This window comes from Cyrtonyx montezumae, unplaced genomic scaffold, assembly GCF_038088225.1.
Source record: "Cyrtonyx montezumae isolate F1298 unplaced genomic scaffold, pur_monq_1.0 scaffold_8, whole genome shotgun sequence".
Classification (NCBI taxonomy): Eukaryota; Metazoa; Chordata; class Aves; order Galliformes; family Odontophoridae; genus Cyrtonyx; species Cyrtonyx montezumae.
The window spans coordinates 29,387,427-29,414,572 of NW_027072089.1; the positions used below are offsets into that span (position 1 = coordinate 29,387,427).

General features: G+C 40.1%; 3 protein-coding genes across 5 annotated transcripts in view; 2 read left to right on the top strand and 1 right to left on the bottom strand.

Annotated features, from left to right (window-relative positions):
* On the bottom strand, window positions 1-2,809 carry TMEM70 (transmembrane protein 70). Its single transcript, XM_065751833.1, has 3 exons — window positions 2,625-2,809; window positions 1,624-1,735; window positions 1-632 (listed from the first exon to the last, which is right to left on the bottom strand). The coding sequence occupies exons 1-3, from the start codon at window positions 2,790-2,792 to the stop codon at window positions 184-186; spliced, it is 729 nt and encodes a 242-aa protein (XP_065607905.1). The 5' UTR covers window positions 2,793-2,809; the 3' UTR covers window positions 1-183.
* A 456-nt stretch (window positions 2,810-3,265) lies between these two features.
* Window positions 3,266-15,507, top strand: ELOC (elongin C). Of its 2 annotated transcripts, none has more exons than XM_065753402.1 (4): window positions 3,266-3,352; window positions 9,224-9,283; window positions 11,205-11,348; window positions 13,324-15,507. In XM_065753402.1, exons 2-4 carry the CDS (start codon window positions 9,280-9,282, stop codon window positions 13,512-13,514), a joined length of 339 nt encoding a protein of 112 aa, XP_065609474.1. In that variant the 5' UTR covers window positions 3,266-3,352; window positions 9,224-9,279; the 3' UTR covers window positions 13,515-15,507. The 2 variants fall into 2 exon arrangements, with proteins under 2 accessions (XP_065609474.1, XP_065609475.1); XM_065753403.1 differs by lacking the exon at window positions 3,266-3,352 and adding an exon at window positions 3,700-3,791.
* A 7,665-nt stretch (window positions 15,508-23,172) lies between these two features.
* UBE2W (ubiquitin conjugating enzyme E2 W) overlaps window positions 23,173-27,146 on the top strand; it is a 35,651-nt gene continuing 31,677 nt past the window's right edge. For both annotated transcript variants that reach the window (XM_065751670.1, XM_065751671.1), the window contains exon 1: window positions 23,173-23,271. In XM_065751670.1, the coding sequence (XP_065607742.1) occupies window positions 23,257-23,271 (15 nt within the window). In that variant the 5' untranslated portion in view covers window positions 23,173-23,256. The remainder of the gene's footprint in view (window positions 23,272-27,146) is intronic.

Consider the following 27,146-nt stretch of genomic DNA (forward strand, 5'->3'; position numbering starts at 1 on the left):
AAGAGAAGCATTTTTTAGTGTATTTTGTGTCGTTAACTCTGAAGAAACTCTGCATTCTGTACATTCCAAAATTTGAGAAATTCTGAAGTTACCTGATACTTAAGAAACCGTAAGATAGCTTAACATTCTTTCACATTTACAGCAGTGCACTATGAACAGTAAGTGACATTCCTTATCTTCAGATTATTTACTTTCACCACCTTTCTCTTCCTCCTCGAAATCAAAACAGAAGGCTTTGTCACAGCCCATGAGACGGTTATAATCCTGAGGATCTGGGAAAAGCGTTGGATTAACAAGCATTGATTTTGTTTTAGCATAAAATGTTGTAAACATCTTGGTGATATCTGGAATCTTTACATCTTTCTGATGGAAAACTGTTGCTTTTTCTGCCAAGATTGCATTGTATGTAATAGCTGTGTACGTGTCCATTTCCTCTTTGTAATAGAGTCGAATTACATAGCCCTTTGTAAGGATATGCAAAGTAACTGGAGTAACAAATGTAAAAAACCCAATCAACCCATAAAATGCAGCTTGTAGAAGCAGGCTGTCTGTTCCAATACCAGTTTTGAGCATGAGGTAGGGTGCCATGAACAGGTTGAATATGCTGGTGGAGTAGGAGAAAAATCTCACACCTACATAGAACAAAAACAAAAACCCAAGGTTAATACTTACAAGTAGAATTGTCTCTATAATTACCTACATTCTGCTACTACAGATTTTTGTTATTACTTGAACAGCTAAAGTTATTGAAAAGCCATTTTTAAAACACTCTCAAAGAGAAGCCATTAACAAGTACCAGGAGGTCCAGTCCTCTCTTCCTGCCACTCTTATGGTTTGTTATATTCACGCTGGGTCTAATCAAAGCTAGTAGCTGGCTTTATTTCTAAGATGAACTCTGCTATCATGCAATTATACAGATATATGCATTTTTCACTTCACAGACAGGAGTAATCATTAAACATATAGCTGGGAACTTCTCTTGCCATCAACAACCACATCAGACATTCAGTATGCATTAAAGAGAAGAGTTTGCTAGGTTCCCCACTGTGTTTAATTTGAAAACTGTAGATTATTCTACATTCACAAGTATTCTGCAGACATCTTTGAACACAGCTTGAAAGACAGCAGCCACTGACATCCATCACCCACACTTGAGACACAATGAGAACCAGTAGTTTAAAAATGCTGTGAAAATTAAATACATACCAGGGCATACTTCACCCTTCAGTTCAAAAATGCCCATCAAAAAACATTAAGTGAACGACTTTTTGCTAAGTCTTTAGAACATTAATTGGTCAAAGAGACATTAACCAAAGTCTCATTACCGACAGCACTTTTGTCATTCTAGTGACATTCAAAAGCATACAGAATGCAAATATCAGATACAGCTGGTCAATGTTGGGTAATCAACTCTGAAGGCTGCAATAGAAGCAGAAGCAGGCTGAGGGATTACAGGGTTGCACTGTACCTTTGGAACTCCCTACAGACCTAAAATTAACTGAAAAAGAAATATTGTTAACATTAATCATTATAAACCACAGAAGTATAAAACAGAGCACCACAGACAGATTTTTTAAATTATTATTATTTTTTTTTTTGCTGTACAGAGGTCAAGTTACACACCTAACACTGCTTTTGCTAAGTTTCCTTTATAAACCAGTCTTCCATGTTCTGGATGGTCAGAAGGGGCAGATGTGCTAAGGCTGCGAACTGCTACCCCTTGAAAAGATGTAACCTGGAAGATAAAACCAACATCAGTACCTGTCAGCACTTCAGGGAATTGTAGAATAGAATCATTGAGGCTGCAAATGACTTCTAAGACCACCTAGTCCAACCATCAACCCACCCCACTACACCAAATAACCATGCCTCTCAGTGCCACATCTAAGCATTTCTTCAACACCTCTAGGGACAGTGACTCCACCACCTCACAGGGCAGCTTGTTACACCTCAACATTCTTTCTCAGAAGAAGCTTTCCCTAATATCCAATTTGAACCTTCCCTGGCACAACTTGAGGGGACCACCTCCACAGATGATTCTGTGTCCTGAACCTATTCCCAGCAACCTGAATTACACATTAAGGTTAGGTTATAGGATATAGAATCATTTAGATCAGTAAAGTCCTCTAATGTCATCAAGTCCAATTTACACTGCTACTAAACCACATCCCTAAGCACCACATCTACACATCCTTAAATCCCCCGTGGAGAGTGTCTGCTTCCCTTGGCAGCCTATTATAGTGCTTTACAAGACCTTGCGTGAAGGGTTTTATCTTAGCATCCAACCGAAACCTCCCCTGCACAAATGGATAAATCACATCCCTGATCCTGCTAGCTATGCAGTTTCCAATACGGGCTAGGATGCTGCTGGTCCTTCTTGCTCACCTGAGCACACTGCTGCCCCATGCCCAGCACGCTGTACGACACACTGCATTATAACCCGAGATCTTTTTGTACACAACCTCTACCTCTCAGAACCCCAGCCCAAGACCACGATCCCGTTAGCAAACTCCGTGCCAAGCGAAGCTGAGAAACTAAACACGCCTTCCCAGCCTCTTCGTAACGTTCGTCTTTCTCGCAAAGCAAAGCACCGCCAACCCGAGCCCCCTCCCCGCCGAGCACACCTCGGGGAGCGCCCCGCAGCCGCTCCGCAGCCGCCGTCCTCCCGCGGGCAAGGGCAGACCCAGGCGGCAGCCAGTGAGCGGCAGCCCGCGGTGCGCCGCACCCCGCAGCCAAACGTGGCCGGGCCGAGAGGCGGCGGCACGCCAGCAGCCGGCGACGCGGAGCAGCATGGCAGCCACGTCCCGACCCGCACAGCCGGCAGCGAGGGGCGCGGGGACCGGAACGGCGCGGTGCAGCGGCACAGCCTCCGGGCAGCGCAGCCCCGATCTTTGGTTCCGCCGCAGAAAGGGCTCCCCCTGCCGTCACACCGCCGCGCCACGGAGCCCGGGGGTGCCGGGAATGGCAAAGCAGCGCGAAACGGGCCGGGGCCGCCGTGCCACGCGGGAACCCTTAGACACAAAGCGCCCGGGCTGTGCTTTACGAGCCGGGCGGCACGCGGCTCCGCTCTGACCGTACGGATCGTACTCTGCCCTCTCACCTCGTCTTCCCTGTTTCTAACATGGCGGACAACACCTACCCCACCTCCCAAACCTCAGCCGCCATGAACTACAGCTCCCAGCATGCCCCGCTTCCGCCGCGCTGCACGCCGGGAGCCGAGCGCCCGCACGCCTTCCAAGGGCAGGGCGCGGGGGGCCGGAAGTGCGCCGTGACCCAGCGGAAGCGCTTGGGGGGCAGCTGGCCCGATACGGCGGGGGCCCTGCGAGCGGGGCGGACGGAGCGGCGCCGACGGGTGAGTGTGTGCCGAGGCCTCGCCGCGGTCACCTGTGGGCTTTCACCGGGCTCTGCCCCTCGGAGGGCAGCGAGCCTCGCTGCCGGGGGTGAGGGGCCCGGGGCGCTGAGCGAGGAGGCCTGGAAGAGGCGGAGGTGCGTGGGGAGGCGGCGGGGTGGGCTGGGAGCCGGGAGTGGGCTGGAAGCGAAGAGCGCGTTTCTCCTCTCTGTAAAAGTCCCTGAATTCTGCGCGGCGCCGGGAAAGGGGCTTTCCAGAACGCTTGTTGTGATTAAATATCGCTCTTAAACTTTTTCCGCTACGAATGACCGTCCACTATCATCCCACGCCGTGCCCTAAAGAAAGGGCTGTAACTAAGGCCGAAAGAATTCAGGATGCGTTCCCTGGGGTTGTTGTGCCAAGGTGCGAAGTGCCAGTTGAAGCACTTTGGCTGTAGTGGTCGGTGAGTGTAAGCAAAACAGGATTGCTGGGGAAGAGCCGTAGATGGGCTGACTTGTAGGGAGGAAGACGTGCTTCTCAGCAGCCCTTGCTCCTTAAAGGAGGCTTCAATTTTTCTATGAACGACCACAAGCTTTGCAAAGTTACTGATGGCTTTACATGCATGTGTGTAAAGTGTGACGCCAGCAGGCAGCTCTGAGGGCCACTGTTACCTATAACGTGTAGTACTGTTTGAAGGAGCTTTAAGCATGGTTAATATTGTAGATTGTCAGGTGAGCATTGTGCTATAGGTAGGCAAAGTTGTACTTTTTCTATTTACTTGGATTTGCTCTGGTTTTGCTGTTGCAGAACTTCAGTTTGGAACACAGAGACATGTTGGAGACCTTTTGGATCTAAGAACAGCTTTGTGCCTGTATTTATGTACTCAAGTTTCCTTCTTTTGCTACTATAAGAACAAGACTATAATTGAGAGTGAAGTGCTATTTATTAACTGAAAGGCTCCTTACAAAGGCTAAGTGTTTTTCTGTGACATATCTTGAGATTGGCTATGGAGTGTGTAAATAATTGGTTCCCTAAGTTTTACTATCAACACTGAGAAATTTAAGATCTATGATCTTTAGAAACTATCGTCACTTCTGGCATTTCTTTGTAACAGAGAACAGTCACATGAAATCTTTTCTTTATTGTAGTAAAGTGACGATGAACTGATGTACAAAATTTCTTACATTCTTAATGTGAAGAGTTAATAGTGGTTCAGTGAGGAGATCCAGTTTTCTAAGGTACTCTCTTCTGTCTTCCATCTTTTTTCCTGATCCATTTGCCTTTGTGGTCATGCCCCTTATGCTTTCTTTGTGAATACATTAATATCTTTTGAAAGTTTGCTTAAATTCAGATGTTTTTACTGTGGGTTTTTCTTTTTTTTTTTTTTTTTTTTTTTTTTAATTCTCAGTGTACACTTTAAATTTTGTCATAGAAATACTTTTAAAATCAGAATAAAATATAAATATCCTGTATTAACATTCTTCTAAAAGTTAATCTGGAAAGTCTCAGAATGTAGTTATCATGGTTGTGGGGTAGTTTGCATAATTGTAGTTTTTGATGAGAACAGAAATTGATACCGTGTTAAGGAATTGGAATATACAGGCATCTTTTTTCCTCCTTACAGCAAGAGATGTAAAGTAACCAGGGCTTTCCTGCTATGTTAGGGAGAAAACTGTAACACTTTTTTTTTTTTCCCTTGCGAATTACTGGAAAAGAAAGCTTCTTAAGAAAAAAGAATACCTTAAATAGAGTTATTTGATACTCCATGCACAGCATCCTATCTCACCACCTGCATATCTGAACTTAGCATTCACCTTTACTGTACCTTCCTAGTGGATTGGCTGATCTGTCAATTTTGCTGTATCAGGTTTTCCTTACGATTTTTCTAAATATGTTTCAATCCATGTTTACCTTTTTTTGGCGTGTGTGTACCCTAAACATTGAATACTAAATTGAAACGTGGTATTTTTAAACAAGCTTCTCTTTAGGATCTAAAGTAGGTAAGTATACTTGGATCTAAAGTAGTAAGTATAGTATAGTTTAAAATTACACAGTAAGACACTTGATTTTGTGCACAATGGCCTTTCTTTACTGAAGAACTCTTCCTGATATACAAACAACACTCGGAAAATTCCCCATTTTTCCTCTCAGCAAACCCAGGAATTGTGAAGGCATTTTTGTTATTTGCCCCACATTTTCCAAAAAGTTGATTGCACAGAACACAAAAATGTCACCAACTGAAGCGTACAAAAGACGTGTGTGTGCCTGTAGTGCACAGCTAATGAAATGGAAGCCTTCCGAGTTACCCTACACCAGAATCCGAGTTTCAAACATTTTTCTGTGGGAACAAAGAATCCGAGTGCTTGCAAATGTTTGCATAGATTTAAGTTTCTTGTGTTAACTGGAGTAAAAGGATGGCGTTCTGGAATGTGTACAGCAGTTGTGTGTGTTCAGTTAAATTAACATATGCCCATCAACTGTATTTTAGTCTTCCAGGCTTAGAAGGTGTATAAGGAAGTGATGTTCTGAAAATTCTGGGAGGGTTGGGTGGCAAGCATGCAGCTTTGGGTGTAAGTCAGGAAAGGGGTCATGGCCTTTTTTTTTTTTTTTTTTTTTCCTCCTGAATTTGATGCTTAGAAGACACAAACAAACAAAAAAGAATAAAAACTAAACTCACTGTACCATTCTATTTCTTCTTGGGGTTCTGAGAAGGAGAGTAACATATTTAAACACGCAGACAGGAACACTTGTGTTGTGTTGACAATTATGGAGGTTTATGACACTGAGTTATATTCTACCTCAAGGTGTAAATCTGTTACTGCTTCCACTAACTCTTGTGTAAGCTTGTGAACCAGGAAGGGAGTCGACTGAAGAAAACAGGCTGTGGCTCATGCAGGATCATGTTAATACCATCTCAGATAACTTGGGCGTAGTTGTTGGAAAGAAGATGCTTTTCACAAAACAATGGTGTTGAACTGAACTGTGTTCAGATCTTCATAATGTGTCATGACACAGTGAATACTTCTTGATCCAGAAGGGGAACCAGTACTTGCTAACAGTTTCTTAGTTTTGTTATAGCTTTTCCAAGACTCCTATTTTCCTTTGCTTGTCTCTTCTATTGTTGCACTGAGCTATGATCCTTTTATGCTCTTTACTGTCCATGTTTTGTCGTAAGAAAATCTGCACTCCCATTCTTAATCATAATTATCCCTTGGTTCCTTTTTTTTGACATTACACATTGTTTTGTCAGTGGAACCAAGTTCTATCCCTTGCCTCCAAGCTGAATGCAGTGGTGTGTAGAGGCTTCCAAAGTCTTCTGCTTTTAGCAATGGAGTGTTATTTTTGTTCTGTACTAGCAATAAAATGTTATATTTTGCTAGTACTATTATGTTCAAGGAAATAACAGATTCACTCCTTACATGTTAGGTTACTTCAGTGGGCTAATCCTTATTGGATCCTGTTTTCTTTTGTATTTCATACGATCAAATGCCAGTTAATAACTGTTATTATTTTCTTCTTTCACCATATGATAACACATTCCATTTGAAGTTATTAAAATGCTCTCTGTGCATTTTTTTTTCAACAGCTCTAGTATTTAGGTGTAGCCATTATTTCAGTTCCCCAGCTTTAGCTCCCTCAGGTTATTCATGTAAGGCAGCCTTTTTGTTCCTGAGCAACAGATGCTCTCCAACAGGTCTATTTCCATTTACAAAACTTGTTGAAACAGATGAAAGATGCCGTCAGTTTTGGGCTGTTACTGTTCCAGTGCTCAAATGTAATTTCTGTGGAGGAGTCACTGGAATTGCTGAAAATGGTGAAGGCATTTCAAGTTTGATATGAAGATATGGTAGTTTACACAAATTAAGATAATTTTTGACCTTGCCCAATGTTTTTATGTGGAAGAAGATTTTAAGTGTACCAATGGGGGGGGGGGGAAGATGTTTCTGTGAAGTTGGAATAATTTTCAAACACAACAGTAAAGCAGGCAGAAGAAGATGCCTTTTGCTCAGTGTTTTGCAGGCACCTAAAATCTATTGTTTAATAGTTAGGAATGGTTAATCATAGTTAAAGTGCCTTCTTGTGAGAGCTCGAGTGACCATTGGGATCATTTCATACTTCCTTGCCTGAAATTGTTATGAAAAAAGGGAGATGGAAGAAATCAACGCTCAGCATTGAAGTACTGTTGAGAAGTGCAGCTATCTGCATTAGCAAGGAGCTGTAGCTTCCAATGATCTGAGTCTCTTGACTTTACTCAGGATCCTCTTGTAAAATTTCCTCCTAATCTTTCAGCTCCCTCCTCAACTTGCTTACTTTTTTTTTTTTTGGTCAAGCTTTTACCACAAATAGAAGAGGGAGGAGATCTGGGGAGCAGTTTCTTCTGCTTTTTCATGCCTTCTTGGGATCCTTCTCAGTAGTAATAGCAGCCCATGCGCCTGCTGTTGCTCATTGCCTTTCATTGCTATTAAATGAATTATCAGAATTCTTAACAGTTTTTTGCTGCCCCAGGCATCTCCTGAGTAATCAACCAGAATCACTGGTTGTGTTTTGCTGAACCTGTGGGTGTGTAACAGTACATCATTGATTTGTGCTGGGTTAATGTTTGGAGAGTAGCTGTAGACATGAAGGGAATTTTAGGACAGCAGGTAGATGGAATTTCTCTTTCACAGTTTTCTTTGCCACACTGGAGATGCAGTTTGGTATAGAGAAATACATGCTGAATCTGAAAATAGTGCATTTGTTATGCAAATAAGTGCTTTCATTTCTGCAATTCTTTGGATTCATGTACTTGCCTAATATCTGCAGCAAGCTGAGTTTCCTCTTAAAAGCTATGGAAGTCCTGGTCAACTTACCATGTGAATACCTACATTAAATATCTGGTGTAGGTTATCTAAGTGACACTGGTGTCTGTGTCAGGAACTTGCAGTCTTCTAGGAAGGACGGCCTGGGGGCCAGGTATTTAATGCACACTGATCAGATTGTTCTCTGAGCCTTCTCCAGCCTAAATTCCCCAGCTCTCTTAGCTTCTCTGTGACTGACAGATGCTCCAATCCAGGATGCATGACAGTATATTTTGTACTGAGGAGCCCAGACCCGGAGCAGTACTCCAGATACCTCCCACCAGAACTGAACAGAACACTCAGCATGCTCCCAGCATTCCTCCTTGATCAGCCTGGGATGGTCTCGCTCTTCTTTGCTGCCAGAGCACATTACTGGCATGTGTTCTTGCCATCCCATAGCTTGTCCATCAGCATCCTTGAGGCTCTTTCTGAGCAACCCACTTTTTGGCCTTCAGTCAGTACTGGTGCATGGTGTAATTCTTCTACAAATGCATTTTCCGTTGAACTTCATAGAATTCCTGTTCTTCCTTTTCCAACTTGTTGAGATGTCCAACAAATACTAGGGCACCCATGTGATGTAACAGCCCCTCCTGTATTCACAATTTGCTGAACTGTTGTCTGACTTTGCTTCTGGAGACAAACTGTTAAAGAGCCTTCTGCGCTGTGACAGAACTTACTTGCTTTATCTCCCCACTACAGCTTCATAGGTGGTGTCCATGGTAATAAAAGCATAATAAGCTCCTGAAGTAACTCTGGCTTTATGGTCAAGGGCTCTTAAAAAACATAGGGAAGCATTTTCTTTACAAAGCTACAATTTGGAGATTCTAGAATATGGTAAGCTGGTAGGGGTATTGTTAGCAGAAAAAGCAACAACAACAAAAGCCAAACCAAAACTAAGAAACACCAGTTTCAAAACAGTGTTTAGTGTTCATAATATTGCATGCTTTGTGCCATCATGTTCTTTGTAATGGCCTTTACAATAATATGAAGGTTAATAACTAATTCTGACTTAAGAAGTTGTATTAGTGACTAAAAACACCACCTCGTGTATTTTCAGACGCTCCTACTGAAGAAGCTGCTGTTGAAAAGAAATAATTTTTTTATAAGAAGAGAATGGGTAAGTGAATTTTTCTTAGATTCTGCTGTTCCTCATGTGAAACATTTTAGCTCTTAAATTGTTGTAGGGCTGGATTATAAGCCTCCCAACATTGATCTTGTAGCTGTTTTTTATTGTAGCCTGAAAACTTGCTGGAACTTCCTGCTAATGTGGTTTTTGGAGGATTTTTTTGCGTGAGAATGTTTATTGAGATGCATATCTGTCTAACAGTAAATGTATTTATCTTAACATGCCAAATGATGAAAATGTATGTGCTAAAATAGGATGCCTTTAGTTTTTATAGCACAAAAAGGTAGGGGACAAGAAAATTTCCCTGTATACCAGCTGAAATTCTTCATTATTTTGTTTGCTAAGGTCAATCTTTTTAATTCTGATCATAGTAAGATCATAAATTGATCATAAAGAGATCATAATAAGGACTGACTCGTGTGTGTGTGTGAAACTTAAACTAATAGAAACTGTCATATCTATCTCACTGCAAATGATGGTTGAAAAGACTGGTGCTAGCTGTACTTTTTCTGAAAGTGTTTTAGCATCTTTGTCACTGAAAGCAAGTTATTAAAATGGGCAGTAACTAAAGTAATTTTAACTTCAAATTCATGAAATGACTTAATTGATGGGGAGAATATTGCATTTGCTATATCACCAGATACAGTATAAGATAATATATTGCAGTTAATATAAATCTTTTTGTGTGTTGCCAGAAGTAAAAACGACACTAACAATCAGATGTCAAGTGTGTAATTTGTTTTGTCTCTGTACTCATGCATGCAATGATGAAATCCTGGCAGTAGATTACTTTTCTAGAAGTATATAAGTATCACCTGCTATAATTTTCCAAGCTTTTATAACTTGAAAGGCTTCCAGTTTTACCTTACTGCCAAAATTAATACTGTCCTGAAAATTAAATCTTATGTGCAGTATCAAATTCAATTATTAATTTCTAATAGAACTGAAGCAATGCTTAGTGTAGTGGTTCTGTACACCTTTAGAAAATACGGTATTTGAAATGTGACATTAACTTTTCAGTTTGAATATGATAGAAATTGTGCACTTATTGAATTGGGGTTTTCTTTGCACTTTAAAAGAAAGGGAGAGGAAGGCTTAAAGTTACAGTAATCTTCATTGCAGTTTATAGGGGTGTGTGAAGACCAACTCCAAGGTCATCTTGGTGCTAAACATGATGTGGGTACAGAGTAGTCAGTGGTTCCTACCCCAGAAAGCATGTTGTCAAAGCAAATAGGCAGGGACACAGAAAGACAAAAGAGAGAAGAGATACAAGAAAAGCATAATCAAAACTGTTATGGGCAGACTTCACAAATTTATTGGGTTTTTGTGCTTTTTCACTGAAGTCACAATATGGGTCTGCACCAATGTTCTTGGCCTGGCTGGCCAGTGAGGGATGAATTACTTCATTTTCAGTTTTCCAGTACAAAAATATCTGCTTTGCTTTCATTCACACTGTACTTCAAAAAGCATTTTTTTATCTTGCAATCTGTATTTTAAAATATTAGATACATATTCAGATGACTTCGAAGTTATAAGAACTAGCGTGCCAGACATAGCAGTAATTTTGTGACTGGAAAAAGTAGCACGTTCTTAAAAGAGTAAATTCTTTTCACTTAAGAATTCACCTAAGGAAAACTTCTTTCCAATGCAGATTGTTGAAATCATATCAGAATTTGGTGATGGAGAAAGGGGAGTTATTAATCAAAATTGATGCATTTCCTAAAAATTCCTCCTTTGAAATAGGTTACCAAACTCTTCAGAGAACTCTTGAAATATGCCAATATTTACCTTATTTTTGGTGGTCTGCAGTGGTTCTTCTGTCTGCAAACATAGTCATGGGAAAGACTGAAGCTTGCATTCCTAGTGTTTGGAATCAGTCATTGTGTACTGAAACTGTTGTTTTCCATCACAGATGGAGAGGAGAAGACATACGGTGGGTGTGAGGGCCCAGATGCTATGTATGTGAAGTTAATATCTTCTGATGGCCATGAGTTCATTGTAAAAAGAGAGCATGCGTTAACATCAGGAACAATAAAAGCTATGTTGAGTGGACCAGGTAAGTTGAACACATGTAATTATCTTCATGTATTTTTCTTTCTCTGTTGGACTAATTGAATTTCTATTGTGTAGTGAGCAAAAGCTGGAGCAAATAATAGTTTGTACAAACCATTACTAATTCCGTTTCCATTGGAACAATCCACCTCTGTGGAGTATTGTATACCATATAATTGGACTCTGGTCAAGTTTCTGGACAGTTAGTAATTTTATGATGTTATTACTACTAGTTTCCTCTGTTAAATGAACTTGAGGGCATTATGTGAAGCTTGCAGCTTATTCAAGACAAGTGACTCCAATGCCACCTCCATGGTAGAACTTTCAGTACTCACAAAATCTTCATGGCAAGGAGTCCTTGAGTGTAATGGCACAAGTTAGTAGGCATGTGAAACTACTTCTGCTTTTAAGAAGTGTCTGAACTAACTGTTGAAGCATGAAAGGGTGGAGGAGAGAATGAGAAGCTGACTTGCATGCTTTCCTTCTTCTCTGCCCTTGTCCCATAGAATTAGTTGTGGCCCATTGATTAGCAGTAGGCTGTGTCAACCTCTGATCCTCATATGGTCATTCACTTTTTTATTCTGATGAATGGAATTGCTGGCAAGATCTATTTGCTAAACATACTTTCAGATTGTTCAATGATAGTTGAGCAAATTAAGCAATTAAAATTCTCAGTTTAATAGTTTGTAATGGCACATGACAGTATATTGCAGATCTATTATCTGATCTGCTCAATATCTGTCTCCCAGGTGTGCAAGAAGAAGAGTAGTTACAAAATGCACTCTAAATTTGTTACGTGATCTGCAACATTAAGAAATAAAAGGCAAGGAGAGCTAGAAAAGTGACTGTGTAAAGGAGTCAGCATTTAAGTGTGTTTATATAAACATTTGTATGATAAACAAGTTAGCAAGTAAAATTATTCTTACCGTCTACAGGCCATGGTTTCACCACTGTGTGTTCTCTTTTCAGTACTGTGACAGTGTCAGTATGCTAACACTCGTGTAGCTTCCTATTGTTTGTATTATAGACTTCAAGGCAATTGGCTTCAGTACGTGTGTTCAGATATTTCTACACAAATACATGTAGCCATTAGTACATAGCTCTGCTTTGTGGTTATTATGAAAGGGATCCCTACGGAGATATTCCTATAGGAATGACCACATACTGCTAGGTCACCTATAAATACAGAGTGTATGTTTAGTGGGATTTCTAGTGTCTTTCAGCTTCATAAGCTTAAAGTTGAGAGATATGAAAAGTAGTGACAAAGATAGTAGAGGAAGGCTGTGGGATTAACAATGGGATGATTTCGTGTGCCTTGTTTCAAGTTTAGAGGACACAAAAGAAAGGTTAAAATATAGTTGCATTTTGAGATTTGAATTGGATATATTGTTCAAATCTAACAGGGATAAACCCTTACAGTATGTGACCTTTCCTCCAGTACAACTAGGGTTTCCCTCTTGTTTCTTCATGTCTTTTTTTTCACAGCTTAACAAGTTAATGTATCTTTAAGGTTTCATTCCTCTATCATATCTGCCTGAAACTGTCCAAGAAATAGAGTGGTAGTGGGAGGAGACAGAACTGATAAGTGTGCATGTGCAGATGTGCAACATATGTAAACCATCTTTTTTTTCTTGAGAAAGCTAGCTAAAAAAATAGATGTATACCTCTTTCTATAAATGATAATGTGAGCTTTAGTGCTGAGCACGCTGTGAAAAGTATTAGAATTATACCTAAAAAAAATAGTTGTTCAGAATGTTAGTATGTTGCAGCCTAAATAAACAAACATTTTATAATACAAGGGATCCTCGTGTTTGTGAAGGTTTTGAATGTGGAGCACCCTTATTTGTACTGAGGAGTATAGCAGCTAGGAATATGGAACCTAGTAAGTCTCTTGGGAATATCCTTATTCTTGTAGTGAAGTGTTTCATTTTGCAGTGAATTGAGATTCTGATTTTTTTTGTTTGTGTGTTTTCCCACAGGACAGTTTGCAGAAAATGAAACAAATGAGGTGAATTTTAGAGAGATCCCATCCCATGTCCTATCCAAAGTATGCATGTATTTCACCTACAAGGTCCGCTATACTAACAGCTCTACGGAGATTCCTGAATTCCCAATTGCACCTGAAATTGCACTGGAACTTCTGATGGCTGCAAACTTCTTAGATTGTTAAATAAAATAAATTATAATAAAAATGTAAAACTTTTTTCAGTATTTAATACATGTAGTTAAGTTAGTAACTTTTTTCAGATAGCATGTTGCGTGTGTGCTGTTGAGAACTGTAAAGTTCACTGCAGAGGCAATTGTCTTCAGTCCTTTTGCATATAGCAATCATTCAGTTGAGATTTGTTTTGCTGCTTACACAAATGAGGACCTTTTCACAACTGAGACAAATAAACAGATATGCCAATTAGTAGATGGCTATGCCTTATCCTTTAGGTGTGGTAGAATTTTCTTTTAATACAACTGTATAAAATACTGGAGTTTAGCCTAATGCTCTCTAAAAGGAATAGTTAAATAGAAGTAGCTGTTTAGGGTTTCTAACTTTCTCTTATTGTTAAAGTTTCTAAACATCTGAACTTAATCTCCTTTATAAGGTGGCTGTCCTTTAGCATACTTATACTAACTAGATTAGAAGTGCCCTCTCTAAGGTTTGCATACTGACAGCAATATTCCATTTAAGTTGGAAGTGGAGTATGTAGGACAATGTTTAAGGCTTTTAATTTAATCATCGATTGGACAAGTGAAGAAGTGTAGTTGATGCATTTTTCCTTTCTAACCTGAATTTTCTCCTTCAGTAATTACAAATACTGAAGTCACTAGTCTATACAGTAACACTGTGATCATACTGACAGTGGCTTTTAGTCTGTGTATATGCTGTGAAACGTATAAAGTTGTTCTTAACGTACTGTCACTTGACCTGATATGAATTTAATATAGTTTCAGTTATGGTTTATTTCCATTGTTGTGGTGGATTATGTACTGTATTTAATCTTTAGATTAGCAGTCATTCCAGTTTTCTAAAATAGCAACTGAAATGATAGCAGTTATCCTATTCTTTACCTCTTTCCTGACCTCTCCGTTAGATCCACAGAAAAAGACCCTAAATGTGGAGGCCTTGTGTTGGAAGGAAAGGGCATTAAGGAGATGTTTAAGGAGCTTTTTAAAATAAATGTAATATAGTTATTTCCAATGTTTTTACAAGTATTTTAGAGGAAAAGGATTGGCAAGCCAGTCACATGCTAGAGTGAAACACATCAGTTCTTAGTAATTCCTGCTTCTAATTGCCTATACAGATGGTTCTTAGTTTAAAACAAATTTCCATGAAGCAAAAAAGGAGGAAAAAAAATGCTTCTTGTTCAATCACGGCCTGAAGAACCCTTCTGCCAAAGTAGTCTGTAAATGAGAATGTGTCATGAAAAGTAATGCAAGAACAATGTAGTTAGCATTTCTATCAGCCGTCTCTGATTCATATTTTTGATTAAGAAGTGATTGTGGTCTTTTATGGAGAAGTCCCACTAACAGATGCTGGGATCTCTTCATTAATGGATTAACCAAGGGTGAATTTAGCGGGTAAAACTCTTGTCTAAGCCTGATTGCCAACATAAATACAATCTTTGAGGTTTTCCAGACAAAAACTGGTAACTTGCATAGACTGCAGTATGCCTAGGGAGGAGTTAAGTTCTGACAAATGAACTTACTCTGGACTTGAGCAATGCTCAATAGACAAGCTTACGTATGTCAACACGTTGATTAGATGAGCTGGCATTAATTCACATCACATACTTTGGCACAATTCATCGTGTTTAGTGTGGGGATGTTTATGATTAGATTGGTTTTGCATGATAAAGCTGAAGTGTATTGCAAGGCAATTGTCTGAAATCCTATGTCTGAGCACTATGGTCAGTACTGTTAATAACTCAATTTCAAGAGCACTAAAAAGAACGCCAAACAGGAATACCCTGTTATGCTGCTTTTGTTAGAGCAGCTAGGAATATGCCCTAAAAGCAATAGAGGTACTGGCGTAGATGTTTAAGTTCCAACTACGTTGCAGGCTGAGAGTCTTAAGTTCTTCAGCCATTTTTAATAGTCTTGAGGTTAATAACTTGAAGCTCAATCTGTTTAGTTTAAAATGGAAGTAAAAATAATGTCATTAAAAAAAAAAAGGTTTGTTTTAAGCATTCCAAAACAACCTTCTGTTGAAATACATTGCTTTTTCTTATTCCATGCTTCAGCAGCAAGGTAAAATACCTGTTTTATTTCTGAATGATAATTTCATTGTTTTTCCTTCAGCTCAATGTATCATACAGTAGCTCTGAACACTCAGGAAATGCAGTAGTGTCCTAGAACACACTATTTGCAAAACCACTGGCTGTTAAGAAAACTAACCCGCAGATTTCTAATGGGGAGGGGGGCAGAGGGAATTAGTGCAATTTATTTGGTAGTGACATGGGTATGCTATTAACAGACATTGGAAAATTACCACACTTAACGCCTGAGTTCTAAATAAATTTCAAAGTTGAAAATTTTTAAATCTTTTGTGTTTTTGTGGATTTGTGACTTATATAGATTTTCATGAATGCGATGAATTAATTGCTAGTGTTAGTGTAAGCACTTGAGTTACAGGTTTTGAAACGTGTATGATGTTCAGAAGTTCCTTTCCTAGTTCTAAAGAGTTTTGTTGATTTAGTCATAGTTTAGATGTCTTTGTGTTCCCCCTAACTGCAACTACTCACAGTTCTGAAAAAGAAAAGGCCTAATACTGACAGAAGATGGCATTCCTAACTGCCTTGAAGAGCGTATTTTAAGGTTCCATCCCCTATAATACTGAATTCCCTTTTGCTTAATCTGCTAGTTTTGTATCTGATTATTTGAATTTTAAACGTCATCATAACTTATAAATTTGTTCCCAACCATAAGGAGCAAGGAAAGTCTTGCTGAATGTTATGGTTTTTTCATGGTACAGGCTACTGACGAAGTCACTGATGGCCTCCAGCATGAAATGGTTTGCTCATCTGGAGCAATCTGAAATATGTTTTTACAATATTGGAAATTCCCTTTTGGTTCTGAGGTTTAAAAATGCAGAACTTGTCAACAATCACTAGGCTCTTATATTCAACAACTGCATGCAATACATTCTTTGAAAGGAATTGCTTAAATAGTGGTAAATGTGTAGTTGCTTCTGCCTTTGTTTTATTGGTATATATATTGTTGCTCATAGTCAAGAGTTACTGAATTGGCTATTTCCTCTCCCCTCTTTTTTTTTTTTTTTTTGTCTTTTTGCTGTCCCTTGTAAAGGAATTTCCCAACACCCATCTAAATCTGTTCATTTATGTGGTAAACTGAAGAGGAAATCACTAGCATGGTAACATTTTTCAGTCCATGTTTTATGCTGACTATTGGTTTTTAATTTCTGTCTCAAATGTTGCATTGTAATTTAAGAGTACCAGCTATTGCAGGGTCAACAAAAGCATGACAGCGTGTAGGAATCAATGAGAAACAGCTACCTATCCTAGCTTAAACAAAAAGTAGAGACTGAGGCGCAAGCTTAATTTCTATGTCAATAACTGATAAAATATCAGGAAGTCTTCTTTTAAAATTGAATAGATTTGAAAATTAAACTATAATTAGAAAGATTAGAAGAAAAAGCATATAGTGTTGTTGTTTTTTTCCATGGAAAATGTTCACTTTTTTTTTAAACGATAAACTGAAACTGGATTTCTTTTTAAATACAGCTTATTAGGTGGTGGTGCGATGCGAACACATCAGCACTGTGACCTTGATGTGTTGCACAACAACTGGAAGAACAGACAAGCATGTGGTAGTCGTGGTGATTATTAGTCACGTATGAAGCTTGTTTGAGTGTTGGCAGTAGGGCAACGCTGAGAGAAGAATGATGACTTTTTATGAGTTCAAGTTTTTAAAAGTGCTCTATGCCATGAAATAAAGTTTTGAGCAGGTTAATTCTACAGACATAGCGTATGGTGCAATCTCTTTACTATGGGAGAAAGGTCACTGAGATAGAACAGTGACATTGCCATGACACTGTTTTATGTTTACAGAATAGAGGATTTCCCTCCCGTGCTATATGAGAGGAGAACCAATGTAAGAAAGATCAAAATTACACTATGACAAATGGAGTACTTCACCTTTTTCTCTTGAACGTGACATTAGTCACCTTATGTTTTGTAGCCTCGCCTGTTGAGTGTAGAATTAGAAAATTAAAATTGCCCTTAAAATATGTGCAGCAGTGTAGATGGGTGAAAGTAACAACTTAGATGAGAAACTAACATCCTGGTGATGGAAGGTACTGGTCCTCAGGATAGTGTTGTGCTATCAGGTTTGGAGGACACAGACAGTTTTGGTGACTTAATGGTACTCCTTATTTATTGCCATTTTATTTTTTTTTTAAGTTAAAAATAAGTGCAATGAATTCTTTCAATATTAATAATTAATTAAAACTGTCTTTTTAGATGAGACTTCACAGCTAAGCTTTTTCTTCCCATTTAAAAAAAATACTACAGATATACCCTTTTGCAAGAAAATAGTAGAATATCTTCAAAATGCCTTTTACATGAAGCCATAAGTAATCCACGATTTTTGTCTTCGGTGGCTACAAATTCTTGTCACTCTGCTTAGTATAAATAAATAAATAATAAATTGACAGAATATTTGTTAGGCTGTTTATTTCTCTTGCATAAATAGTTCTTGGTTTTGTTTGATATCCCTGAGACTGAAAAATATCTGGAATCTATTTGCATTTGGAATAAAAGATTTCATTAAGCTTTTCGTATAGGCAAATGCTTTTTTGCATTACTCTAGTAGACTGGATGCAAATGATTTTCAGAAATGAGGCTCCATTTCAGTCAGAATTATTTCTAGTCAATTACTCAAAACATAAATGATCTATCAATTAGACGCTCTCATTTAAACTGTTTTCAGATAGTCCTAGAGCACTTCGATTATGAAAACTACTAGTATTACTTAGGAGAACTGTTTGAAGATATTTAACTGAAATAATGAGTAACTACTCATCCTTTTTATTTTCTTAATGTAGTTAAGACATTGTTTCAAGGCAGACATATCATGTATGAAGTCTTGTCTTCTCAAGGAATGCTAAAAAATAAACAGAAAAACCCCATAAAACGCAATTTTGTAAGCTGTGGTGGCTAGGAAAGGTAGTGCTCAGTGTGATGCACACATCTGGAGGGTTCATTTTTCATCTTTGAGGAGTTGTGACCACTTACTTCACAGCTGCCTAGGTCACCTGAGAAGTCACTTCAGCAATTTTACCTTGGTTCTATGCTTACATGATCAAAGAGCAGCACAGATCTGAAAATCCCTTATCAGTTCTTTCCTTTTTCATTGGTTGTGAAGTATGAGTCACTTCTGTGTATAACAAAATCCATTCATGTACCCCTTGGGCTTTCCTGAGCAGCTTTCAATTCACAGTCTTTATAAAAACAACAATAAAAGAGCTAACACAAAGACTTAAGTGATGTTTATATTTAAATCTTAAATGTTTTTCTTATCACTGAGTAGAGTCTGAGCCATTGTTTTTGAAAGGTGCAGTAATCATCCCACTTACAAGAGCACTGGAACAAGATGCTTTTATGTTTTAAGAACTTAAAATGATTACATAATGCCACAGTATTTCATCCATTTAATCAATTATAGGTCCTATGCTGCCCTCATTATTTAATTTTTGTAGCTAGACAGGATTTTATCTTTTACAGGATTTTTAAGAGTCAGAAGAGTACTGGTGCCAAAATCACGTTTTGACAATTAATTCAAAGTGTTAATTGCAGTATACTACTGAAACCAGCAGTTTCCTTCCTTGCCCTGGCCTTGTGTCCTTCCTCCCTTGCAGTAATTACAACAACTGTGTGTTCACAGAATAGGACAGACTTTTTCTGATCTGATGGAAAATGATTATATGTGATGAAGCCCTGCTCTCCTGGAAGTGGCTGAACATCTGCATGACAGTGGGAATTAGGAATGAATTCCTGATATGGCTTTGCCTGTGCATACAGTTTTTGCTTTACTTATTGAACTGTCTTTACCTGAATCTGTGTCTTCTCACCTTTTTGATTCTTTCACATCCCATTGAGGGGAAGCTAGTGAGAAGCTGTGCAGAGCTTAGCCACCTGCCAGGGTTAAACCACAACAGCAGTACAGTCTTCCAGCGGTTAAGCTGAAAGGTCATCCAGTGATCATCCAGTGGCTGCAAAATTGCTAAATCCCACATAATAGAAGAAATGGAAACGTATGACATCTTAGAACAGGCTCACCCTCTTTTGAAGTTGGGAATATGGTAAAAGCCTTCCCTTAGCCTCCGTGTGCTCCTTTGAAAGACCTGAGACAAGTGACAAACGTGTCCCTCAGTATTCTCAGCTAAGTAAGATAAAATTGGAAGAAGCAGTTGATGAAATTAAGTAAGGAATAAAAGAGCAATAACATTTCAAAGGTAAAAAACATCTTGAAAATATAGCTTATATTTCATTTTTTGCTACGTATGCAATTTATTTGTATACTTGATGTATTTCTGTCTTGGTTTGATTCTATACCTTTTGCTACTGTGACACGGACAGTGCTTTCTGCAGGTGTGTCAAGCTTGTGTTTATCAGATCATCTCTGTTCCATGGACATTTTAAGCTCAGTGTACGTGAGCCTGGCAGTGAAAGAAGCTGGCACAATTCCTCTGAGGTGTGCAGCCCTCTGTGCTCCTGAGACACAGTCTCCTGGCACTGCAGATTACGGTTGCTATGTCACTGGTGCCACAAAGGGAGGTTCATGTCAATGCACAGCTAAATTCTGTGGGAGAAAGAGGTAGGATGGAAGGCTAAAATGTACACTGCTCTCAGTCAAAAGGAATCAAGCATGAGTTATAGTGGTGGAAGAATGATATAGGGAAAAGGAGAAACCAGAGGAAAACATGTTGGTAATGATAATGGGAGAAATGGAATGTAAAGAACGCTGATCAATAAAAATAACTAACCTTTGTAAAACTGCTTACATAGATCAGAAAATTCCTGATAAATGCAGATGGCTTTTTTTTTCTGTAAACAAAAGGTAATGCAGACTACAAAGAAAGGTGGATTTTTGAATCCAATTCATGAATATTTTCAGGTACATTTTTAGTAGGAGGTGTGGTTGCAATTTTCATGATTTGCACTACGTATAATAGATGTGAGTCATCAGCCAGCGTTTGATCAGACCAATGCAAGATGCATCCTGAAATAATGAAGATACCACATTAAATTCCTCTGAAGTTTTGAGTGTTTGTGATCTAGGACCACAATATAGGGAGCTTCTAGCAAAAACTTAACTGATGCAGGATGAGGCCACACTAGCTAAATACTAAAGCTTTCTTTCACAAAGATGATTAACTAAAAATTTTTCAGTTCCCACAGCGGCTATCTCTGCAACTGCAATGGATTACGAAGGGTTAACTGCACACATCTTTTCTCCCATATTTTGTATAGGTAAGGGTCAGCACAGCAAATTGCACTGTAACCAACTCCTTGTGAAATCGACCCACACTGGGATTTGGTGCTTTTTGCTGTTTAGATTACTGGGTAACTTAGAACAAAGAATGCTATGAGCCATCACAAAGACAGGGACCAAAATGTAAGGAAGAAAATGTGTATTCATGAAATTCTTCTTGAAAGTCTGCTAATAGCTTTTTGTTTTGTTTTTTTTTTCTTTTGCTCTAATTCCTATAGCATTGTGCACTGTACAAACACTTATTAAAAACACTGCCTACAATTCAGGTTACTGAGGTATTGGGAAGGAATTCTCCAGCTGCCCCTATTGCAGTGATAATGAGGAGGTAAAAAAGTTGCACAGATATATCAGGCAATCGCATGACACTTGAAACAAACAAAGATGTGTAGTGTAAAATAGACCTTTTGTGTAAGCAGGAGTTTATTTATGGATGCTGACTGGATTCTTCCGGTCACAAGTTTCAGCGGCAGAGTAACTGCCCAGTTTCATAAATGTTTGGTTAAGATAGGGTGGGATATAACCCATTTGTGCATTATAATTCATTGAGGGGCAGATCCTGAGCTTTGTTTCCCATGTTTGTTATCCTGAGGAATTAAATTTGCTGCTAGATTAAATAATTTCCGCAAACAATACTTTAGCCCAAAATGTAGTAGGTGCCTTTATTTTTAACATTGAAAAGCTTCAGTGATTAATAAAAAAGACTTCTTGAACTTCAGAATGGTTAAGAGGTATGAATTTTTGCTAAAGCCTCTTCTTACCCAGAGATTATTTATCTTTATTACAGAACTATTTTGATTACAGTTGTTACAATGCGACACTACAAAACTGTTTAATGTAAAGCTACCTTGCAGTCTCTGAGGTATGCTGGTGTTCATACACTTTTATGCCTTTTCGTAACTTGACCTTGATCAGTGTTCTCTAGAACAAGGTTAAGAAACTGAATATAATGGATTCAAATCAGTTTTGTCTTGCTGTGATTACATCAACAGGAATAGTCAATATGTCCATGTTTATAGCTGAACACATGTCCGTTGCTTAAACTTGATGTTCTTGCTATCTTTGTGGCATATGGCATTAAGAAATGTATTTTAGGATAAACATATGCCTGAATCATACAAAAATAACAACATCTAGTAAAACAGTTAGAGCAACAGCAATGTTCTGCTTAATATTGTAACGGCTCAAGACAGATAGGAAGAACTGTGGGGAAAAAGAACCCTTCTACATCTACTGAATGCAATAAATCTGCTCACCAATACTGCTCACCACAGCAGAGTAGAGGAGGAGCATCACCTCCCTTGACCTCCTGGCCACGCTCTTTTTAACACACTCCAGGATCCCATTGGCCTTCTTGGCCACCATGGCACACTGCTGGCTCATGGCCAACCTGTCATCCACCAGGACACCCAGGTCCATCTCCTCAAGGCTCCTCTCCAGCAGCTCATCCCCCAACCTGTACTGGTGCATGCAGTTATTCCTCCCTAGGTGCAAGACTCTACACTTACTCTTGTTAAATATAAAGACATAACATTTGTTCAGCCATTTAATTGGGTCTGCACCCACCAGGACAGCTCCAAAAAAGGAAAATCAGGTACTGCCTGTCTGGGGGAGGTGATCCAAGAAGGTTCTTTACTGATCATAGAGTACAGATGCAAAGGAACTCAAAAAGTCCCTGAAGCATGAAGTGAGGCCAGTTGCGAGACAGAGGCTGCAGCTATAAAGCCATACAAAGTCTTTGGGTTTATGTACATGCTAACATTAGGGATTCCATGGGGTCGTGTTCTAAAGTACTGTGTAGGTTTACCTTGAGAACCAGGTAGGTCTGAAACGGTCTGGCAGGAATAATGTCTATGGGGAAGGTGTTTCCACAGGGTGCTTGCTTTACAGACTGCGTGCAGGATGACTGTGGGGCTTTTTGCTTTCACCTCCACAGCCACCGCAAAGGCACCTGGTGCAAACGGCACAACAGCTCCCTCCACGAAATGACAACACCCAATCCAGAAACGCTCCCACCTGAAATATGCCCTTGCTAGTTCGGGCACGCCTGTACTTACAACGTCAGGGGAGGAAGTAAAAAAATAGATGAGAAAGGCGGTAGCGCTGCACTGGAGATAAGGAGCAGCTTCGTTAACAACAGCATCCCAGCTCAGCGCTGCTCGGGGTCCGCTCGGAAGCGGTCTCCCAGCGCTCTCTTCAACCCTCCCACACGGTGAGGGCAGCAAGACCAAGGACAAAACCCGCCCGCCCGCTTCGGCAGCCGGCCTTGGCGCCTGCCCGCACCGTCTCCTCCGAGCGCATGCGCGGCGTGGCGCTCACGTGACCACAGAAGGCGGGGAGGGAGAGGGGCGCGCGGCGCTGCGTTTGTGAGGGTGCGGAGTGGCGGCGCGGCGGGAGGGGGAGGATCCATCATGGCGTCCATGCAGGTGAGCAGCCTGCGGCGGGGCCGGCTGCGCGGCCGGGAGCTGAGGAGCACCGTTACCTGAGCGGTGGAGCCGCACTGGGGGAGTGCTGCGGGCACTGCGGTGGTTCCGAAGGGATCGCTCGGAAAGGGCGGGGGGGGGGAGGCTTGCATCAGGAGTCCGGGCTGGGCTGGGGCGAGCTGAGGGGCGAGGCCGGGCTCCGGCTGCGGGGTGGGGGAGGAGGCGGGAGGTGAGCGGCCCTGTGCTGAGGTGCGGGGAGCGGGTCCTGGGGGGCACATCCTCGGAGGTGGGGTGAGGGGATGGAGAGGAGGCCCTTGGTGGGGTTTGGGGGACGTGGGGCTTTGCTGGGGGCGGGGGAATGAGGGAGGGGGATCGGGGCTCCCTATGGAGACCCCGTTAGGTCGGCGGCAAGGACGTGGCCGGGAACCCCGTCCGTGTGGGGCTGTCGTTGTGGCCGGTAGGAACGCCGCGGCCCACGCCGTGTGGCCCCGTTGTCCCCTCTCTATGAACCGAGGTCGCGGCGCAGCTTCGGTCCTGCGGGCAGCTCTCGTCTGGTTTGGCTTGGCTGCATGGATGGGGCTGCTGGAGGCACGGCGGCGTGAAACAGCCTGCTGCTTGACAGGTCTTTCCAGCTGAATTATTTATTCATACGTGCTCCGAAGGAGTGAGGCTTAAATAGTAGCTGCAGAAATTGCTCTGTGAGAATGAGTTGCTTTCGCTGTGTACTGTTCTGAGTGGATGGGGATTTATGGTGACGTGCCCAGGAAAAAGGATCACTGGGTTTGGTGGCTGTGGTCTGTCTTTTCTTACCTCACCTATAAGTAGTCTGCTTTACCTTAATTTTTTGTTTTCACAGTATCTTTAAATGTAGATGGCCGACTGCTTCTGTTTTCTTCCTCCAACTGCTGTTTCTTGTTTTCATTCTGATATTTTTTTGTCACTACTAATTGGACAACTCTGGAGTGTAGAAATAATCAGATTAAGTTGTCCTGATAGCCTGGCTTTAGTGTTAGCGAGAGGTAAAATGTCAAAGCAGTGAACCTTATGGGGTAAAAATTCTACCAGTTATGTTCCATGCCATAAAAATAACTGTGTGTCTTTCTGAGTTATTGAAATGAAATGGGATCAAGAACTTGAACGCACTTGAACATACTGTACAGAACGTTCTTGATTTAGCAGTGCTTGAGACAGATAGTCCGATGCGTCTTGGATTTATCAGCTTAATCTGGCAGATACGTTTTTGTAATGCTTTTCTTTTATGGTCCAACTTCACAAGCGCAAGTGCAGAATTGAGGCAATCCTTCCTGAAGCAAAACCTTCAATAAAATGATGTGGGGAGAAAAACAAAGTAGGGAAGTGACAGCTCTGAAACATGAAGGAGGGAGGCACACTGTGGGCTTTGGTAAGCCTGGGCCGTGCTGCTGTGTTTGGCCTATAAAATGACCTTCTGCTGCTTGCCTCACCCTTGTTCCTGTTGATCCCTTTTTAAAAGGGGAGTGATTACAAAAAGTGAGGCTGTTTAGGATACAGGAATTACAAATATTGTCTCAAAGATCAGTTGTGTAGAGGTTGTGCTGTCTTCCTGTAAACACAGCTATGGTAGGCCTAATGTTGTAGGTGCTTTCGTTTTAGAAATAGTTGCTGTAAGATGCTTTGATTTTAAATTTTTGTCTTTTCATGAGATAAATTTATGGAGGCTTTTTTTTTTGTTCTTTCTATCCTACTAATTGCATAACGTTCTGAAAATTAAAGACTTTCTCCTGAATTTTAGGCATTTGTTTATGTTATATTAAAAACAATCTAGAGAAATGAAATAGAAATTGCTTTGGAACTGTTGTTTTGAATAAGTGAGCCTGTGCGCTCTGAAGACGTGTGTCCCGATTTTGGATGCTTCCATTGGTGACCAAGATACGGAGGCACTGAATTCTTGTAATGAAGAACATTTTACAAAGAAAGCAAGCTGCTGCACTTAATTTTAAGTGGTTTTTCTGTTCAGCAATATTGACTGTTAACGTTTAATGTTGAGGTCTGTCACCATACTGTTACAGCAGTAACATTGGTACTGGTAAGAATGCTCTGTTGGTACTTGAAATACATTTCAGACATATTTTAAGCTGCTATAATTCCATAGAACAGTATAATGCCCTCAGTAAACTAGATGCTGTTTTTGGTATTCACCAGAATTTCTGGGATTGGCTTAAAGCAACATAGGCATTCTGGAAGGGAAGTTCTGAAACTGTACCAAATCACTGCTTTTTGCTGTGTTCAATGAAGTAGCTACTCAACCTCAGTATCTACTGTGGTTCAGCCAATGCACTGTAACTCATAAAACTTGTGAGTGTGAGTCATTGTGTGCATATTTAAGTTTTATGATTTGTTTATGCTGGACACCTGTTGTGGTAGGTTACTGTATGGCTTTGCTAGAATAATAGAAGTTGGTGTTGCTGAGATCCTGTGTCTTGCTTTATAACCCCTCTATTGTCCAAAGTGTTGACTAATTTGCTGTTGGATTCATTTAAGCATCATTTAGGCAAATGCCGTTGTGGTTTTTTTCCAACAGTTTCTCATAAAACAACAAGCTTGTGCAATTCCTTCCTGGAAAAAGAAGGAAAAAAAGAATACTGTAGAGCAAGCAAATGGAATGAACTTGCTTAAGACAATTTGGCATGGCATCTTTAGTCTTAAAGCTAGAGATGATGTAAAATGGATCATTTCTGTGCTAAATATTGCATAGTCAGTGTCTTTTTCTAAGCCCGCAAATCTCATCTGTTTGCATCTAAAACTTGGAAGATTCACTATGTCTATAGTGCTGACATCTTAACCACTCTTCTTTTACTTCTCTTCATTCTTAATGCTGAGTTTCTTGAAGCTTTGAGTTATGGCAGGATGCGTTTAAATGGCTTTCACATACACGTCTGTGGGAACAGCCTTAGCTGTGGATTTTATCACCTCTGGTCTTTTCATTATGTTAAGCACCTGAGGCTTATTACCTGTAGATGTTTAAAACTGATTAAATTCAAAGCTAATGTAATTAATGACACAAGCAACTTTACTGAAGATTGTAGATAGCTGGCCGTCAGCAGGCATGTGTGTTATCAGCTCTTTGTTTTTTTGCCCTTGAAAGCTGCCTGCTGTTAGACCACCATCAAAATGCATGCGCACCAAAATCTCAAGTGCTATGGTAAAAGCAATAGGCATTTTGTTTTCCAAATACCTGTGTATTTAGGAAAAAAAATTAAGAAAATATAATGTTCAGAATATGTCCACATTCATTTTAGCTTCATTGTTTCTGTTTGTTGCCGGCTCCTGTGGTCTCAGTGGGAGCTCCTGTTTCCAGCTGATCTCAGAAAAATCGTGTATTGCTTAATAGTTCTTTGGTATTGATAGCAGCTTTATTTAATACTTTGGAACAAGTGTGTTTTTATTTATTTGACAGCTTTGTCCAGAACAAAAATATCTAAAATGTATTTAATGAAATGTCAAAAATAAATAAATAAAGGGTTGGGGAGAGGAAGGAAGGGGGGAACAAAAAAAAAAGAACTTCAGTGAATAGAACCTCCATCTGACTGGGACTTCAGTAATGTTGCACATGTTCTGTGCTGCTGAAGGTCACAGCACGGAATGCTATTTCTGTTGTTACTTCCATTTTCTAAATATTTAGTTAAAAATAAATTAACTTCTGTAGCTACATAACCAATTCTGAGATGTAAATGTAACGAGATTACTGATAGTAACTACCTGAAATATTCAGTAGTGCTTGTTGGTGCGGTACTGTTGAAGGTTTAAATAATAACAATAAAATATTAAAACTAGAAGGTGAGGATGCCATAACTGAGACTAAAAAGCATTTGTCCTGTCCAGTAAGTGGTTGCTGGTCC

What these genes read in the sequence shown, in the direction of transcription:
- TMEM70 (XM_065751833.1), bottom strand. Translation starts at nt 2,792, where the DNA reads ATGCTGCTCCGCGTCGCCGGCTGCTGGCGTGCCGCCGCCTCTCGGCCC. An exon ending in GCTGCGGGGCGCTCCCCGAG is followed by an intron (nt 1,736 to 2,624) that starts GTGTGCTCGGCG and finishes TTTATCTTCCAG; the next exon opens with GTTACATCTTTTCAAGGGGT. An exon ending in CTTAGCAAAAGCAGTGTTAG is followed by an intron (nt 633 to 1,623) that starts GTGTGTAACTTG and finishes TGTTCTATGTAG; the next exon opens with GTGTGAGATTTTTCTCCTAC.
- ELOC (XM_065753402.1), top strand. An exon ending in AGCTATGTTGAGTGGACCAG is followed by an intron (nt 11,349 to 13,323) that starts GTAAGTTGAACA and finishes GTTTTCCCACAG; the next exon opens with GACAGTTTGCAGAAAATGAA.